Here is a 14,819-nt window from a genome sequence, read left to right on the forward strand (position 1 = left end):
TTAGAGGGGATTCGGGAAATAAATCTCGAATTGAGATTATTCCCAAATAAAAAGTCTTATAATATAAGAATTAGTCTTAGTCAGTGTTGGTCAATAAAATTTTAACCTTGTCTTATATTTAAAATTTATATATTTCATATTCATTCATATTCATTTATGTATTCTTTTTAAATTTTAAATTCACACACACACATATGTAAATACACATTTATATTAATTAAATTATTAATATTTAAAAAAAAATGTGTTCATTTTAAATTCCTCTCCTTTTCCTTTCTTCTAAGCGCTATCTCTCTCGCGATTCCTAGCCTCTCGCTACCTCTCTCTCTCTCTCTCTCTCTTCTAAGCGCTATCTCTCTCGCGGTCTCTAGCCTCGCGGTCCCCTTTCCCCGCATGACGTTATTCTCCGCAACTATTAGGAGCTACGTATGAGGGCTGGGGGCTGTTTACGGGTAGGAGAAAGATGGTGAATGGAAATGCGTGCGAAGAAATTACATCATAATTTAGACTTAAAAACTCTTTATTATTCTTTTACATATTTTTTTCTTACATATTATGGACTAGAAACTAAAAATGCCAGCTCGCAATCGACGAGTTGATGCTTATTGAAAGCGTTACTAACACGTATTACATTTGATACTTCTTTATATACTGTTACAGTAGACGCGATATTGGAGAATTGCGTAAACTTGACATCGACTGTCTCGGTAATTTTAACCAATCGATCTAAAGTTATATCAATGCATTGATCGAGATCGAACATACGGTGTAACGTCGATTCGATCATCATCATGCGTACATTTAAAGATTCGAGACTTATGAGTTTGACGTTATTAATCGTATGAACTTTTACACTTAGCGGTCCAACGTTTATAGAACTGTGGATATCTTTAGAGTCGTTCCGAAGAAAATTCTCAGTATTGTGACGCTGCTCGTAGAGTCCCTTCCACGTTTCGAGAGATAATATCAGTTCCTTTCCTCGATGATCTCCTATGACAATCTCCACGTAACTCGGTGGACCTACGTTGATACCAATTTCGAGGAATTTGAATTCCGTAGCTGTCAATGCGTATCGTCTACTTATTGTTAGTATACGAACCGCACGAGGCTCCAATGAAGTGCTGTAGAAAACATAAAAAAAATGAAAGTAGTTTTAAAAAATAAAAAATTTGTAAAAATGTAAGAAAATAAAAAAATAGTTAAACAAAACTTACTTTTTACATTTGTTCTCAAGCGATGGAGTTTCATAACGACTCGGTATGTAATTATTCACGCGTCTGCCGGGGCAGCTGCTGCTTCTTTCAGTGTAGTACATTTCTTTAGGTTGTGAAAAGTGAACTATCGGTACGAGCGGTTAACGTGATCGTATAAAAATTAAGAGTATACGTGATGCTCTTTTTCCAAAAGTAGTGGGATAGATTAGTAATAAATGTAGTGGAAGAGTATCTAAAATAGAGTTCCTCTAGTAAGAGTTAAGACACCGGGCTATCAATTGCTGATTGGTTATTCCAATCCGCCATATGTAATAGCCAAAGTTAGCGGAAAATTTAAATTTATAATTACGAAAATTTGTTGATATATGCTTTTATGAACAAAAATTAGATATTTAATGTAGATATTAATTTAGTTTCAAATGATTAATGTTTATCTTTTTGTAAAAATAATTCACGATCTAAAGAAAATTTTGATTTTATACTTATTTAAACATATTCTATGTTCTTTCTGCTGCACTAGTAATATTTTCGTAAACATGTGTAAAAATGTTCCATAACAAGCAATAAAAGTTTTGGTTATCTTTGTACTTGCACTGGCAGGAATGGTGTCCGGCGTTAGATGTGTGCGAATACGTGTATGACTTTCGGCTGTCATACACGTATTCGCACACATCTAACGCAGGACACCATTCCTGCCGATGCGTGTGCATACAAATCTGTTAAATATATCTGTTAAAAATAAAAATAAACTTTTTAAAGAAAATTAAACATTTCTTTTTATATTATTCATCTTTGATTTATTATTTCATCTTTGAGATATATATATATATATATATATATATATATATAACCTATACCTATATTATTATTATATTGTTCTAATAGCATTTTTGAGTTTTTTTTCAGAAGTATAATACAATTTTTAGATAATTTTTATCGTAGATAATTATATACTTATATACTGTATCTAACCTTCTTTTTAATTTATCTTTTGTATTGTATAAATAAATGTTCAAGTGAAATATATCAATTCAAGAGCGACCAACACATTCATACGTGAAACATCTTGTTCGCAAAAACATAAAAATAATTTTTCTCGTGTCTCGCTTGCGAAAAAAAGGCAAAACAGTAGATAATGTTAAGTTATTAAAAAAAAAGAAAAAGTATAACGTATTATAATACGTTATAATGTTTTTTTTTAATAACTTAAAATTTATACATATTATTATCACATGTAATGTATGTACGCGTTCGGCAACGCCGTGATTGTTATCGTCGCGTCATCACGTCGCGTCGCGTCACCGCAGTCTGTTGTCATCATCGCAGACTATTGTCATCCGCATCGAGTAACGTGCGCTTTGCATTTAACGCGTTTTTTGTGAGTGATTTTAATAATCAATCAGTAGTAATCGAGATTGTGATTAACTGTTATAATCGATAAATATGTAACGGTACCTTTCGCGAGCTCGGAATATCTCAGTCGGGATTAGGGCTCGTGAAGGGTGAGACAGCGAACGCGGTAATTAAAACAAACGAACTTTATAACATGTATGCTGTAGGTATTTACAAGTGTGCGTGAACGTGTATCGTGAATGTATGTGTGTATGTCGCACGCGTCTATAACTGTCTCGCTATCGGCTGACAGCTGTGTTTCGGGGATTTAAATCGCCGCGGCGTATGTGTGTGTGTGTGTGTGTGTGTGTGTGTGTGTGTGTGTGTGGTGGGTGTGCGTGCGTATCTACAGGTACGACGGTGGGTATCGGTGTCGGCTCGCGGCGCGGTCGTATTTACGCGACGGCTAGGCGCGGGTGTCGGCGCGGCGAGAGGGGCGGCCGGAGTTTTTGCCGGCGCGTGAGTCGGCGTGTACAAGAAAAACGCGGCGGGCGAGAGCGGCCGCTCTCCGATATATCGAAGAGAGCGTGATCGACCGGCACAATTATTCTCGCGATAATGTAATCGTCCGTACGCGTTGCGGTAAGTTCGACGGTGCGGGGCGTCCGCGTGGCTGCGGATATCGCATAAACGGCGTTCCCCGGCCGTCTACTAATTTGCTTAAAGGACGGGGTGGGAACGCAACGGCGATCGAGATACCTTGACAAAGGTGGCGGAGCTCCATCTAACTGTCGCCGCTGCGCTTGATGAGAGAGACGGGAATCTACGTATCCCGAGACAATCTCGGGAGAGGCAGCGGACGCGTCTACCTCGGATACGCAAGTTCTCAGGTTCCGAGGGCCGGAGCTTGGAGTGCGGAGACTATCTCCGCAGAGGCAGCGAATACGTCTACCTCGGTTTCCTTCTCTGGTTGACTCTGCGGAGCTTAGGAAGCGGCGGAGGTGGAACGGAATCTCGCCCCTCTCATTTCCCGTTCCGGTTTTTATACCGCTCGGATAACGGGATTGGAAAGACGGGAAAAGTGGGGCGACGATAGTCGGTCTTTTCCGGCGCGCGTCGGGCGCTTTCGGAGCCGGTTTCCGAATTTGATATCGCGGTGATAAATGATTAACAATGGGCGCTCGGTGCCTGCTGCCCTGCCCAGCCGGTGTTCGTCGGGCGCAGCCTTCCGACGGATGGACGGTCGGGAATGACGCGGGGACGTTGTTACAAATAAATTCTTTATTTTCGATCAAGTGTGTGAGTGTATTCGTTCTAAATGTGGATACAATTTCTGAAAAAAGAAAAATTTATTTATTATTCGGTGTGTCAGATGGGAACGTCTCATTGTTAACAGTCGTGCAACAATTATTCATCGGAAGTAAAAGTCATCAAACACCTCTACAAGGTAAGAATAAAAGTGAGTAAGTGAGAGAGAGAGAGAGAGAGAGAGAGAGAGAGAGAGAGAGAGAGAGAGAGAGAGAGAGAGAGAAAGAGAGAGAGAGAGAGAGAGAGAGAGAGAGAGGTGTATGCGTATGTGTATGTGTGTACGCACACACACAAAACACAGACACACACACAAACACATCGCGTGTAGCGAACAGTTGATCGCAGCGAGCGCCTCACACAGTTGCCCGCGTCGGATAATGAGTTGCGCCGCTCCTGCCTACCGCTCGTACTCGTGCCGGAATTCGCTAAATATTTCTTTTAATAATTTGAAAACTAAGCTTTGGATCAAATTTTGGCAAAGGAAAAATCGTTTTAGAATTCAGTCGGGAATACGACATTTTAAGGACAAACAGTTGATTTGAATCACCCTGTTTATATATATATATATATACAGGGTGTTCAAAAAGTACCGGAACCCCTGATTAACTCAGAAGAATCGAATTTTAGGAAGAAATACCCCAAACAAAAGTTGTAGGGTTAAAAAAAGGGACTTGAAGGTGACCTAGAACTTGACCTTGAGGTCAAGTCTAGAGGTCATTTGAAGGTCAACTCGATTTTTAAAATAGAAATCCCCATTTTTGACCACGGATTCGGAAAAGACGGGACTTTTACGTTCAGAATGGTACTTAAGTCTTGAATTAAGATGGGGTTTCCGTTTTAAAAAATCGAATTGACCTTTAAATGACCTCTAAACCTGACCTCAAGGTCAAGTTCTAGATCACCATCAAGTCCCTTCCTTTTAACCCTACAACTTTTGTCTGGGGTATTTCTTCCTAAAATTCGATTCTTCTGAGTTATTCAGGGGTTCCGGTACATTTTGAACACCCTGTATATATGTATATATATATATAGTATACTTATATATATAACAGGAAGTGTTATTTTATTAGACAATTTTGCTAACCGCACGATAAATAAGATATTGCAATTCTTTTAACATTTTGCAAAATTGTCAAGATGTACGTTTTTCTTTAGTCTTGTCTTGAATGCCATCCCGAACGTTTTATTTCTTATTAATATGGTTTGTTCCAAATCGTGAAATGCGTTTTCCCTCCCCATGGGGATGGGAGGACCCGAATAGAGGTTTATTTACATACGAAGAAGTACTGTGGAATTTACCTCGTTTGGAGGAATCTCCGGAGTGGCAGCAGGAGAATAGGCAGTTTTACCCCATTCTTGTTTTCGAACTGCCGTCCGTGAATCGGATGTTATCCGCTAATATGTTCAGAATCGCGATCCTTGTGCGGCGCGCGGGAATTCGCCTTACTGTCGAGATTGTCCTGTGATTGATAGCCTGGTTTCGGCTTTTGGCCCGTTAAGGGCCAGTATAATATATATATATATATATATATATACATATACATATATACAGGGTGTTCAAAATGTACCGGAACCCCTGAATAACTCAGAAGTATCGAATTTTAGGAAGAAATACCCCAGACAAAAGTTGTAGGGTTAAAAAGAAGGGACTTGATTGTGACCTAGAACTTGACCTTGAGGTCAAGTTTAAAGGTCATTTAAAGATTAATTCGATTTTTGAAAACGGAAACCCCCATTTTTGACCTCGGATTCGGAAAAAACGGGAAATTTTACGTTCAGAATGGTACTTAAGTCTTGAATTAAGATAACCTTTAGGGGTCATTTAGTGGTCAAATCGTATAGAGCAGAAGAATCTATTAATAACTAACTTTAATCATGTTCTAGAGGGAAAATCCCAGAATATCGATTTTATGATATTGAAATTAAACAATTAACTTGAGAATAAAATAACATCACATTGACAAGATTATTTTAAAATTCAATTTATTAATTACAATTCTGTAACAAATTTGAGGTATCTGATTACTGTATTGCATGCATGTGTGGCTAGTTAATTGTCTACGAACGGCTTTAATTTATTTGCATATATTCGTATTGTTTGTGTTCCCCTTTTTATTAATACCATTACTGTACCAATTACAATCCGTAATTTTTATTTATTGTTACGTCCGCGCGAAGTCGCGGGGTATAATTCGCGGAATATATTTTCACGAACAACGTACTCAGACTATTGCGCAAGACAACGTCGCTTTTCGGAGATTTACTTCCGGGGATTGCCCGCGACGGAGGCTATCCGATTGTATGGTCACGCGTCAAGAACGGATAGATACAAGAGTGAATAGGAAACACGAATTTGCGTTGTTTAGTTAGAGGTATTCTGGGTACCTGTCGAACGAATTGTTAATCGCGTGGAAAACGGTCACTACTGTATTGCCGTCACTGTTCGTGTAGGGAGTTTTTTCTCCGTCGAGATACTTTAGATACGCGATTTGACACATGAGACAATGGTGGTGTGGATCGTGAGTTTGTGTCAAACTGTTCAAATTACACACGGAACACGTTATTCCAGTGGGCAACTCGCCGATTATGAGGAGGTGCTTTACTGAAATTACCCAATTAGACTTTTCGCTTGTACTTAATTTGAAGTAACAACGTATGCACAACGCGGCGTCCGTAACTAGATGATTGTACCCTGTGGCACGTTGACAATAAATCGTCTCGACAGTCTCGATTGTCTCGTATTCCTCCTCAAAGGGTGGAATAATATAGTTGGAAAAACTACGCGGACACATGAGTAATGTATTGTTTAAACAATTAAAGCGTGTTAATATTGGAAAATATTCGTTCTCTTACTCTAGCACGAAAAGCGAAACCGGCCAAAGAATTTGGAAAGAGAAATCGCTCCTTTGTCTTTTTTTTATGACTGACCCTTTTTTCCTATCGGACCCGAGTTTCACTTTTATGACTCTGAGCTACGTACTATTTTAGTTTGGTTTGCCCGTTGAAGAAGTTATTCATTTACAGTTAAAGTAGAACGTTATTGTTACTTTTAAGTGAAACCGAAGGATCATAAGTTGACGAGAGATATTTCTTTTACTTACTTTTTAGTCAGGCTTGTAGTTGGTGGGTGGCAGTTCCACGATGTTTTGGAGTGGCTTCTCGTATTGCTTGTGCAAGGCTTCAGCTCTGCGTCGGAGGTACTCGGATTTGCGGGGGTCGTTATCTGGGATGTCGAGTGGCGGGGACTCAGGTTTTTCGATGTCAATTTGCGATAATTTCGCTGGCCACTCTCTTAGTAGCACGTGTTTGGTGAATAATGCCTCGTATTCAGGATCGTTGTAATAATCTGTGCCGATAATAGCTGAATATTCGTTTGGTTTTGCCGGGTGGTAATAACGCGCGACGAAGCTGATTCTTCCTTCCTGCATGGCGTGTCTTAGGCATTATAAATCATATAGAACAATCTGGAGACTGCGTTACTTTCACAATAAATCGACGTGCGGCGGTCCTCACTGTCCGTTATTGTTTCGGTATATAACTGTGAGCGGGTTGTCCTCTCGAAACAGTCACTACAGGTTCCAGAATTTAGTAAAAGAAGTGAATTGTTTAGCGACGATGAGCGGTTCGTCCTCTCTAAATCGCAGCCTAGAATTCGTAATCGATAATAGTTTATTTAATAAGGAACTATACGACACGTGCACGCTGTAGAAACAACTGAATTTAGAGATTTTGAGAATAAATGTAAGATGTAGAACTAGAAACGCGTGAGGTTAAAGATGAGGTTGTATTTTCAAATAAATATTAGAATTGTTAATATAAAACACACAATTTATTTAAAGTTAACACTAGACGCACTTAATACAAGAAATCAAATCTTAGAGTTATAGCTTATTATTAGATTTAGAATTAGAGTTAGAATTCGAACTAGGATTTAGAGTTAGAGAGCGTTCGGAGTAGAACTGCTCTTGGAGTCGCGATTAGAACTGACTAAGTTTGGGACTGATCTGAGGTCCTTCGTTTCGGCGGCTCGGCATTGCGGCGGCCCGAGGTGGGGGACGCTTGCCGTAGTGGGAGCGCTCGCCGTGGTGGGAAAGTTCCTAGGCGCTACGCAGCGCCACGTTTAGGCACTAGGCGGAGTTAGACATCATGGCCGTCGCTGGCGCGCTTTTCAAACAGCGCTTAAGGGACTTAGAATTATTTGTATGAGAAACATAAGAAAATGAAAAATGTTTAGCGGCCGGACGTGACACCCCCCCCTTAAATAGAAAATTTTGGACCATGTTCCAAAATTTTCCGAATTTATTCTAGGGCTTAGTAATATATATGTTACGGTTTTTACTTATTTTCTACGCTTAATTCTAATTTTCGCTATCGCGTTGACAGAGTTTAACTTCTTCTGAGAGAAGATTACGCAGTTCTCTATAGTCAATTTGCACTTCACTCGCTCGCATTTTTTCGGTTGGAGGGGGTTGGTTTCCTTGTGTGGGGGGGGGCTAGGGGCGCAGAATCTTCGGTCGTCGAAGGGGGATTTAGTGGTAACAACTCTTTTCCATTGTTCTGCCCTTGGTCTGCTGGTCTTCCGAGATGTAGCAGGACGTTAGTCACTGAAGTCCAGATGGCTCCCAAAAGATGTATACTCCACCCGTATACGGAGTGAAGTGCGTAACCGTGGATGAGTGTGTCGATTATTAGTTTAGTGAAACGCGCAGTGACGAATATTCCCAGTATTCCGGCACTGGCGGATCCGAAAGATATAAAACCTTTCCAGAGACGTGCTCCCGCGTTTTCTGCTATTTGATCCAGCGATTTTTCGTCCAGGAGATTCATCATCGAGAAACTTCCCGCTGGAACTTCCTGTCCCATGGCTCCTCTCGCAATTGTATTGAGCATAGAGGGCTTTTCCATCGGAAACATTATGTGATCGCGGAGTCGATCGAGATCCTCGTTGGTGTAGATGCCGCTGGTGGCAAGTGAATCAGGACTCACGTATTTCCAGGAGGGTTTAGTTAGTGGTTGTATCGTTGGCGGCGCGATCGACTCTACTGGCCTCGGCGTCAAGCGGTACCAGGTGTTGTGGATTTGATACATTGCCGGAAGTAGTTCATTGCAATCCCTGAGTGTTCCTGTTTTGGTGAGTATCCTTGATCTTGGTAACAGGAAGAGGGATTTGTTTTGGTAGGTTACGGGAAGCTCGTTGTAACAGTTCTCGGCTTGGCGTACTCGGCATTCTACTGGCACGCATTTGATTAGATGAAGGACTTCACCTGCTGTAATGGCGGTGTAGCCTGGTGTCTTCATAATTCGGTGTGCCATCTCGTCCGGAGCGATGCTGGCGAGTGAGAGGGCGTTTTGAAGAATTTGCCTTTCCAAGGCGCATTTTTGCTCCATTATGTCCTGGTATAGTTGCGTCAGTTGTGTCTTGAGGTGTTTCTCCACGTAAATAAATTTTGAGTTTACGTAGGAGAATATGTCGAGATTATCGATCGGGATTCTAGAGCGGCCTTTGAACGCGTGTCCAGGTTGCGTCTCGAGGATACAGAGTTTGGGGTGCTCTGTTCTCAGAATTTTATATCCGCACACGTTTATTTCTGTTGTGCGTGCGAGTGCGAATGTGGTCTCCTGGGTGGTGACTGTGTAGACAGTCGGGGATTCTCTCTGCATAGACTTTGGCGTAAGTCGGTAGGCAAGTCCCTGGTATAGAATATGATTTTATTCTCTCCCCTTTTCTCCATCCCTTTAAAAGGAGGGACGTTTTTTTTTCAAAAAATTGCATTGTTTGACGAACTCTATGAAGTGTGCTAAATTTTTTTCGCAAACAGTCATAACGATTGAAGTGACAGTTGTCGGCGGGTAACACCGACCAATAGGTAGTTGTACCGTCTGCATCGTTGCATTCTCCTTCAGTTACGTGACACCGAGCACCGGAGGGTAATATCACCTTGTTGGTGCTATGTTTGACAGGTAGTTCCAATTTTCGAGTATAAATCTTTATTGAAGCTTGGACGACCACGTTATCCCATGTTCCAAACGGGTCGCTGAACTGTGTACCGATGCATCCTCCGTCAGTCTTGATGGTCTCCGCGAATGTGAGGCTGCGTTGGTTAGTGGTGTTTACCTTGATGTGACCGTTGTTTCCTAGGAATATGGTCCCGGTGTCATACAGCTTTTTACAGGTTTCAGTTGACACCTCGCGTATGTACTCGCGTCTTCCATTGTGTATTATGGATACATGCGAATGCATCCCACAATAGTAAATAGTTCGATCGATTTCGATTTTGCATTGAAGTCCAATGGTGTGATCAAACTCGCTTAGTTGTAGTAGCTGCACGTACACCTCTTTCTTGTCAGGCTCGATATTATCCATCCGGCATTCTCCTATATCTAAGAGAGAAAGCGAGGTGATATTTAGTCCATGACCTCCGCAGTCATATCCTACTAGTCCATGAGCCGGTATGGCTGTCAGCGCTATCAATAAGAGTGCGATGTTAGTCATTTCGACGTTTGCTTGGAACTGGCCGGTCCTCCATCCGGGCGTCGAAGTTATAGCTGTTTGGCTTGGAGTGAGGGTCCTCCTCGGTGGGGGTTCGATGCAGTGAGACCTTCAGCTTATCTTCATGTACGCTAGCTTAACGTTATGATTTCCTAAGAGTTTAATTATCCTATATGGACCCGTATATTGGTTCCCTAGTTTCCCTTTTGTTGGTTCTTTTAACAAATAGACATAATCTCCTTTTCTAAATTCACGAACATTGGCTTTGCGGTCATAATAAGTTTTTGATCTTCGCTTAGCTGCTATTAAGTTTTCGCGGGCGATGGCCTGGACGTCGGTTAATTTATTAAAAAGAGTTGTAAGATAATTAGAGTAACTTTCGTCCGCGACGTCGGCAATGTCGGGATTGCTAGAAGGTGTCCTGGCTATCCTCCCGAAAACTAGTTCATAAGGGGTGTATCGCGTTCCCTCATGTACGCTCGTGTTGTAGGAAAATGACGCCAATTTTAGGTACTTATCCCATTCGTTATTCTTATCCACATATTGTTTTAAATATTCCACAGAACATGGTGGGAGCGCTCTATCGAGCCGTTAGATTGAGGCCTGTAGGCTGTAGTCTTAAAATGTTTGATTTTAAATTTCTTACCTAAATTACGCATTAAACTATTTAAGAAGTGTGATCCCTGGTCTGTTAATATGGCTTTCGGCGCTCCGAAAATGCATATTAACTCGTTAGTGAATGCGTCTGCTACGTGGATTGCGTTTGCTTGTCGCCGGGAGATCGCTAAGGAATATTTAGTCAAAAGGTCTTGTATAGTGAGTATGTACATGTTACTTGCTCGCGTAGCGGGTAGCGGTCCCATGATATCCATCGAAATTTTATCGAAACTCGCGTCGGGCGTGTCCGTTAGTACCATGGGCTGCCTAGTTTTTAAGCGAACTAGCTTTTTCTGTTGACAAGGGCGGCAATTTTCGATAAATGTTTTGACGTCGGCTTGCATGCCGTTCCTGTGATACCGCTTTTTTATTCGCTGAAATGTTTTCGTTATGCCTTTATGGCCGCCGATCGCGGAACTATGATTTTCGGCGATAATGTCGTTTCTCTCATCCTCCGGTGGAATGGTGATTTCGTTTCTACATATGAATATTTTTATATTAGTTTCGTCTAGCACACGCGTCAACAATGAGTATGCTGCGTCCCAGGTAACATTGTCGATGTCGCCTTTAGCTATCGAGATAGACTGCAGCTCTAACTCTCCGACGACGTCCAAAAGTGACCGAAACGCTTCCTTTAATATTTCTCTTTCGGTCGTTCCCGATTCTCGTTCTTTAACAACTAACGATATAATTTGGCGATTCCCGTCGCGATTTACCTTTGCTCTGGCTAGGGCGGCACCTCTAATCATGGGCAAGGATTTACTATCCTGGAGCATGCGGGCTCCACGGTCGATTGGTACGCCTTGTTGCATCACAAAAATAACTAAATTGTCTTTTCGCATACTGAAATTATCGGGAATCGCTACCACTCGCGGTCCCGTTTGGATTCTCTGGACGAATGGTTCATTTATATCAGTGCTGGGATTTACTTGCCATTTACGGCGAGATTTCGAGACGCACGCCTCTTGCCCCCCACTCCTCGCTCGCGCCATAACAACGCAGCGCCGGCCGCTCGTAACTAAGGAGCGCGGCACATAGTCTCAGGAACGTGCGTATCAAACACAATAGTACAATTAGCATTCTAATAGCAAAAGAACACATATACGTGATTAATAATAGAATAATAACTATTTATATTATTAATACAAAATAAAAGATTGAATAGAAAATTTTAATAATAACTTTTGCTATTAGATGTCACGTCCGGCTACTTAAATTTTTCACTCCTATGCAAAATAATTCTAAGTTCTTATAACACCGTTTGAAATGCGCGCCAATGCCGGCCATGACATCTAACTCCGCCTAGTGCCTGAGCGCGGCGCTCCGCAGCACCTGGGAACTTCCCTACCACAGCAACTCCCTACTCTAGAGAGTTCCCCCACTCTCGGCCGCCGCAACCGAGCTGCCGAAAACCGAAGGACCTCAGAGCGAGCCCAGAGGAGCTCAGTTCTAATCGCGCCGTCAAGCAGAGCAGTCACCTTTAAGACTCTCTCCGAATTCTAAAATTCAAATTCTAACTCTAAGATTCTAATTCTAATTCTAAGACTAATTCTAACTTTAAGATTCTAACTCTAAAATTTAACTTAGATATTTTGTATTACTCGTAGTGTTATACTAGAATAAAAGTGTTATATATATATATATTCTAAATTCATTCTAAATTAGTTCCAACCTCGTGTATCTCCAAGCCTATATTATTTCTAAAACGCATCTCGAATTCTCTCGCCTGCACATGCCGAATAATCCATTCCTAACAAATTATTATTCTATAACATAGAAATATTTTCTGAACCTCGTAGTGATTATTCAGAGAGGACGAACCGCTCATAATCTCTCGCCGAAAGCAACAACGAACAGTGAGGACCGCCGCACGTTAGTTATTGCAGAAGCGAAACGACGTTCAGAATGTTTAAATTTTACAATGCCTAAAACACGCGTCAAGTAATTCATTCCTAACAAATTACTATTCTATAACATAGAAATATTTCCTGAACCTCGTAGTGATTATTCAGAGAGGACGAACCGCTCATAATCTCTCGCCGAAAGCAACAACGAACAGTGAGGACCGCCGCACGTTAGTTATTGCAGAAGCGAAACGACGTTCAGAATGTTTAAATTTTATAATGCCTAAAACACGCCGTGCAGGAAGAAAGAATCAACTACGGCGTATAACAGCACGACTACATCGCACTGAATCAACACGTGGTCTCTCTAATTTCATTGGAATCGACTATCACAACGACGCGGAATACGATAGATTGTTCGGCGACTCCGTGCCTTTTAGCATTAATAATAATAATAATAATCACGCGGACGTTAAATTACGGGAGTGGCCTACTCAATTGCACGCGATCGAAATCAAGAATTCCAAGGTGCCATTGAACGACATCCCGGACAACGATCCACGCCGTACAAGGTATCTGCAGAAAGGTCTGGCATCCTGTACACCCTCTACAACGCGGGCACCCCGGATCATCGCCATCCAGTCGTTGTCCATTCCTTGGAAATTAAATAAGGTAGGTGCTCAAGATATTTCTTTACAACACGAGCCTCCCTTCTGCCCGGGAACCCGCGAAATACAAGAATCTATTTCGGAAACTACGTCTACGCATTTTTGAATCACTCAACAATAATAACTAATAAATTCTCTTGCAATTTTAGAAATATTAGCTTACCACGTGGTTTCCAGAATATTCTCTGCGCGTCTTAAATTTTCTCATCTCCCAAAAAGAGAAATCGTGCGAAACCTTTTTTTTATCAAGGGTCAGTTTATGGCCCTCATAAAACTGCAGTAGGTATCCTACAGTCAACCCTTTGGAAAATTCTAAATCTTTCCAGAATATCTAGAAACTTCGTGAACGTGTTAGAACATTCAAATCGACCTCATGGCAATTATTTATTTTAACTAACATTAGTTTAAACAATCAACTCCTATGTGTCCAATAATACCGTCACACTTGGACATCCCCACCACTTTGCTTCTCCCCGAGGATGATTCCGAGGAAGAAACTATTGAAGAAACCCTAAATAACCTCCCGTATTGCCAACGGATAATCGGTTTTATTAGTAAGGAAACAAGTGCCGCTCTCTGTACGGATTGCCATATGCGTTTACCTATTGGCGTGCAATCTGAGTGGTTAACTTGCGCTAAGCATCTCCTCGTTATCGGCGACGTACCGACCGGAGTCGTTTGCTCAGTCTGCAATTTTTACCGACTGTCGAAAACACGTGACATCGACCACCCTTGTTATCATTGCCAACGAGCTTACCTTCTGTACCGCCGTGGTGAAGAACCCTACCGTATCGACTCGGATGGTAATACAGTAATCACTATTTTCCACTCCGTCAACGATTCACTCGAACGATTCCGCGGATACATGGACTGATTCGTCAGTAATCGAACCTATACGAAACGCTCCCTTTCTCCCAAAACGCGACCGTGACCATAAAGGAAATACCTGTCGTCGTGGGTATCCCCGGAGTAATTCCGAAATACGACGTAGTCCGCCCCGCAGTTCGAGTTCGTAGGTCGCGATTTAAATTTCGCAAAATTTACGCCGCAACTGCACCCCCGGACGTAACAAAACTGGTGACAGCGGTGGGATACTGAAATTTCCGAGCTATGGTCGGGACGCGCGGAAGACAGGGAGATAAGGAAGAATCGGTTGAAAAGGAATTCGCGGGAAAGGAATTAACTGAAGCACAGCTCGCGGATATACAAGCAAAATTAAAGCAAAAGGAAGTCGAAATTATCGAAGCTCAAAATCGTATTAGAACTAGGGAAGCTCTCGCGAAAACCAAAGAAATCAGCCTAAGAG

At 41.7% G+C, this 14,819-nt stretch overlaps 2 protein-coding genes across 2 annotated transcripts; both read right to left on the bottom strand.

The window, feature by feature from the left end:
- Positions 1–553: 553 nt before the first annotated feature.
- Positions 554–1,315, bottom strand: LOC145939879 (uncharacterized). The gene is made up of 2 exons (XM_083044509.1): positions 1,215–1,315; positions 554–1,121 (listed from the first exon to the last, which is right to left on the bottom strand). The coding sequence occupies exons 1-2, from the start codon at positions 1,313–1,315 to the stop codon at positions 554–556; spliced, it is 669 nt and encodes a 222-aa protein (XP_082900635.1).
- Positions 1,316–8,291: 6,976 nt separating this feature from the next.
- On the bottom strand, positions 8,292–9,242 carry LOC145939880 (uncharacterized). Its single transcript, XM_083044510.1, has one exon. It carries the CDS (start codon positions 9,240–9,242, stop codon positions 8,292–8,294), a length of 951 nt encoding a protein of 316 aa, XP_082900636.1.
- Between the last annotated feature and the right edge of the window lie 5,577 nt (positions 9,243–14,819).

This window comes from Prenolepis imparis, unplaced genomic scaffold, assembly GCF_030444845.1.
Source record: "Prenolepis imparis isolate NDT839.2.m4 unplaced genomic scaffold, iyPreImpa1.0 SCAF_8, whole genome shotgun sequence".
Lineage (NCBI taxonomy): Eukaryota > Metazoa > Arthropoda > Insecta > Hymenoptera > Formicidae > Prenolepis > Prenolepis imparis.

Bases quoted from the DNA above. Each gene is read 5' to 3' on its own strand.
- LOC145939879 (XM_083044509.1), bottom strand. From the start codon at position 1,315: ATGTACTACACTGAAAGAAGCAGCAGCTGCCCCGGCAGACGCGTGAAT. The intron at 1,122-1,214 runs GTAAGTTTTGTT...TGTTTTCTACAG, and splicing joins CTTGAGAACAAATGTAAAAA to CACTTCATTGGAGCCTCGTG.
- LOC145939880 (XM_083044510.1), bottom strand. From the start codon at position 9,242: ATGGAGCAAAAATGCGCCTTGGAAAGGCAAATTCTTCAAAACGCCCTC.